The following is a 4,637-nucleotide window of genomic DNA, read 5'->3' on the forward strand; positions in this document are numbered from 1 at the left end:
AAAAGAAAGAAAAGAAAAAGGTTCAACAGAGGTGTAAATAGTTCCAGTTTTATTTTACCTCATTACTGTCCCTGTTATGTCTAATCTTTCTTCCTTCCTGCGTGATTGATTCCATAATGGCATCTTACACAGATTTTAAATCTTTCTTGTTACTGATAATTATTAGAACATAGTGTTTAATTCTCAGTTAAAATTCTAATGTCATTTTCTAAACTATATCTTAGCCCTTTCATAGATCAGACCCATGCCTTGAGGGATCTGAAATGAGTGGAGAAAAATATGTTTTTCTTTTTCTTTTTTTTTTTTATTCAAGTACTTTGGAATACGAAGTAAAGTATAAGAACTGGGACTGTCTCCTCCTTCCTCTGATTTTGAGTCCTGCAGAACTGGGGAATGGGGGAAGGTAGATAGGTGAGGCATAAATCTTACCTAACTGGTTGCCTATTAGGGACCAGGAGGTATTTCATATTAATCTAGTTCCATCTGCTGCTCATGACTTCGATTTGCAATGTAATTTCTGCACAGATGGTGTGTGTTTATATTTTAGGACACTGTATAATGTTCAGCTCACTCCATTACAGAATTTTATTATACATTGGCTTCTGTCACCTGAAGAGTATTTCCAAATTTGGTATCTCTTGTGCCTTTCCACCTTACTGTTGGGGTCTTTCATATGGAATCAAGAGTAACTGCTGAGGTCCTATTTGCTGTGCTTGAAGGACTGCAGAGAACCAGACATACTGTACCATGATCCTTTCTTATGGTGCTGTAGCATGGCTCCTTTACATATTTCTTGATAAGGGGATACCTATCATATACACATGCCTTAAGATCCTCAAGTACGGACTCATATTCACCCAAGAATTTCCATGATGACCTGTAGTTTCCTGCTTCTCTTTTCTTGCAGTTCTGGGAAATGATCCCAGGACCTTGCACATGGTAGGCAAGCACTCTACCATTAAGCTAGAACCCCAGCCCTGATGAAGACTTTGTAAGGAACATTTGATTTTTTTTTTTGGTGGAACCAGGGATTGAACTCAGGCCCTTGCACTTGCCAGGGAAGCGCTTATTCCACTGAGCCATCTCCCCGGCCCCGGAACATTTGATTTCTAATAATGACATTACTAGCCTTTTGAAAGTTGTTTCTCCTTTTAACATGACCATATATGCTGTGAACATAAGTTGCTTTAAAATGATTTTGTTTTCAAAAAAAATCTATACTTACACATGAGAAAATTTGATAACATGATATTGAATCATCATATGACAAAACGTGTAGATTGCAGGTTAAAAGTAACTCACACTCCCTGGCATTTGTTATATAAAGAAATCCTTTGGTGGGATGTAGTATCTAAGATACCAGGACACATGGGTATAGAGGAAGGAAAGGTGGCTTGCTTAGGGGTGTAGTGAGATAACTAGGTAAAGGAAATATGGCTAAGGGCTCAGAACAGGAAAGATAGAGGTACATTGTATAAGATAAACTAAATAATTTTGATTATAAAACATTCTATAGGTGCCAAGGAAATCTCCATTTTACATTGAGAACAAAGAAGTAGGCTACTTTATTAGTTAAAGCAAGATCTTTGGCAATGAAATAGTTTCGTAGGAAAATTCTCAAGAACTGATTAGATGGAAAGAAAGGTGCAGTTTTGGAAAGTGAAAGTGAATTCTAAGTGCTGGTTTTCTCTTTTGATTGCAGAATTTATTCTCTACGTGAGCCCCAGACACCCACTAAGGTGATTTTACTTTCAGAAGCAGAAGAGGAAAGTCTAATACTCAATAAAGGGTAAGTTTTTATTTGTGTCACCTAATGTTTATTGAGATAAGTGAAGTTTTAACAGATTGCAAGATTTTTCTAGAGATGATTTTAGCATGCTATAGACAGTATGAGAAGTAAGCAAAACTAGACAATGTAAATAATGAGAAGTTACAAATCAGTGTCACTATATTTGATCTCTTTGCAAGAAAGTTCTAAAATATGGGTGTCAGAAACTGATTTGTTGTTGTAATTTGGGTAAGAGAGTACATTAGAAAATTGCAAAATTGGAGAAAAGGTGAAAGTGGAGAGTAGTGGGCTGGAGGCCTACGGGCTACTCACTCAGTGTGGGTAAGGCAGATTGCTGGACTCTCAGACCAGCTTTTTTCTCGTATTCCTGAACTAGAGTGGAACCTATGATTTTCTGGTGACGCTTCCTTCTTTTGTTTTCTTACCCACCATAGGAACAAGTTCCTGACTACTGTGAGCACTAAAAGAATCACCCTCTGAACTTACAGACCACATTCCTGTGGTCTCTTGATTAGTCTTTCTAATGATTACCACACATGATCCCACACATACAGTGTGCATGTAGCATGAAACTTCAGTAGGACTATTTCCAGAAGCTCCATTTAGTTATTTTCATTTCTTTCTCTGATGATTACTCCTATTGTTTTGCTCATTTTTGTTATTCTGGCCTTTGTTCCTTGAATAACTTGTACATATTTATATTTGCCAGTCTCAATATTGGAAGTCTCTGTGGTAGAGGAATTCTTAAATCTATATTTGTTTTTCTTTTTATGTTTTTCTTAATCTGCAATGACGTACTTGTTTTTTTGACTTGTGGTGACATATTTGTTTTTCTTGACCTGCGATGACATTGTTTTCTCCATTGTTGCTGATCTCTATGAACTTTGATTTATTTGATCCTGATGTTTGGAAATACCGAGTAGCTAAATTGGGAGTATATTCCACAAATGATTTGTATCTACTTCTATTAGGTATCTGGGATTGCTACTGATCCGTGATCAGTTTAGTTCTCTTTGATGGTCTCAGAACTGGAAGTTTCAGTTAGATGATGTGAATGTCCTATAGCACAGGTTCTAAGTCCTAATGTATCCATCTCCTCAGTAGAGAAATACCTGCCTCTTGGCTTTGTCCTGTCCTTGGGTTAGGGCATTTTCTCTCCTGCAAATGGGTTTCTACAGCTCACTTAACTTCTTTGTGACAGACACATTATCTACATAAGAAGTAGTACTTGAACTACTTGCCAGATATGACATCTAGGCAAGTTTCCAGTAGCGCTAACAATTCGTTTCCATGACTTATTCCATGAATATAATAGATAATAGTGTTCCTTTCTTAGGCTTATTATGCAAATAAAGGAGATAATGCATAAAGCTTAGCATGGGGCTTGGCACAAAGTACACATTGGTATCCCTACTGTCATTATTAGTTACAGTATTTATTAAGCTTCAGTGAACTATTAATAGTTTGGGAGTCTTTTAAAGCTCATTAAATTTCTGTGTTCCCACTTACTATCTTAATATTTCAGTTTAATTTGATTACCTTTTCTAGTATTTAGCATTTCCCTCTTTATTTTTTACATTTACTGTACATCTTTCTACATAATAGACAAAACTAATACGTGAAACTTATAGTGGCTTACAATGATGTTGAAGCTCTATATGAAGTTGATGTTAATTGTATTCATTTTTTTTGTTGTTGTTGTTTATGTAATTGTTACGGGGTCTCACTACGCAGCTTGGACTCGTAGTGATCCTCCTGTTTTCAGCCTCCCCAGTGCTGATGCACCACAACGCCCAGGCTCAGTCTCTAGCTCAACACACCCTGGGCATGCAGCTGGTGTGCCATGCGGGACCAGGAATCAAACCTGGTCCCTGTACTTGGCCAAAGCAGGTGCTTAGTCCACTGAGCTATATCGCCAGCCCTTAACTCTATTCATTAACCTGTTGAATTAGAGTCCTTTGAATGACCACTTCCACTAATTTTTTATTTTTATTTTTTACTTATACTAAATTTTAAAATGTAAAAGAACATTGTTCTTCCTAATGACACGGATAATATATAAAATACCTATTACATAAAATTGGGGGAAAATGGAAATCATCTGTATTGTATAGCCTGCCTTCAACATAGCAGTCCAAGTGGTATTTTTGGTTTAATCAGGTCACTCCTATTGCCTTGTTCTCCATACCTATTGATTTCCCACATCCTTCACCACAGTCTATAAAGGTCCTCAGGGCTGCCACCTAACTCCTTCTCTAGCTTCGTTTCTGCCCCTCACTGTGCCCTGGTTGTGTGGGCTCCAGCCTCTTTGACCTTCTTGCCATTCCTTACCTTCCATGTTTGACCTTTGGCATCTCTAGAAGGGATAGCAGTTGCATGTGCAGTTCATTTGTTGTCATTGGCAACAGTCCCAAAGAATATATTTGGACAAAATGGCAAAGGTGAAGTAGTGGCATAACCACTATACATGTTGCCATGTGTCCTTTCCTCCTTTTTAGCTGCTCCTTCCTCAGGTATCTTCAGACTTGCTGCCTTACTTTCCTTAGATCTTCATTCAGATATCACTTACCAGAGTCCTTGCCATACCACCTCAACTAAAATAGCTCCTCTGTCAATATCCCTTTGCCCTTCTTTTTTTTCTATAACATCATATTCTGAATTTGTTTTGTTTCTTCTCTGTTTATTTTGTGTCTCTTACTACACAGCAGAGCCTTTAATTTGGTTTTTTTTCCTTTAATTTTTTTTCATAATTTTATTGATAAACAAATAGCAATGAGACAGTTTCAAATCAAATTGCTAGGACAGTTTCAATAATTAACACACTGCATACATTCTTCTTAGTGGTTAA

General features: G+C 37.2%; 1 protein-coding gene across 1 annotated transcript in view; it reads left to right on the forward strand.

Moving 5' to 3' along the window:
* Nup88 (nucleoporin 88) overlaps nt 1-4,637 on the forward strand; it is a 34,405-nt gene that overhangs the window by 6,163 nt on the left and 23,605 nt on the right. Inside the window, exon 4 of the mRNA XM_023723415.1 lies at nt 1,703-1,789. Within this exon, the coding sequence (XP_023579183.1) occupies nt 1,703-1,789 (87 nt within the window). The remainder of the gene's footprint in view (nt 1-1,702; nt 1,790-4,637) is intronic.

This window comes from Octodon degus, unplaced genomic scaffold (genome assembly GCF_000260255.1).
Source record: "Octodon degus isolate 3935 unplaced genomic scaffold, OctDeg1.0 scaffold00098, whole genome shotgun sequence".
NCBI classification, from domain to species: Eukaryota; Metazoa; Chordata; class Mammalia; order Rodentia; family Octodontidae; genus Octodon; species Octodon degus.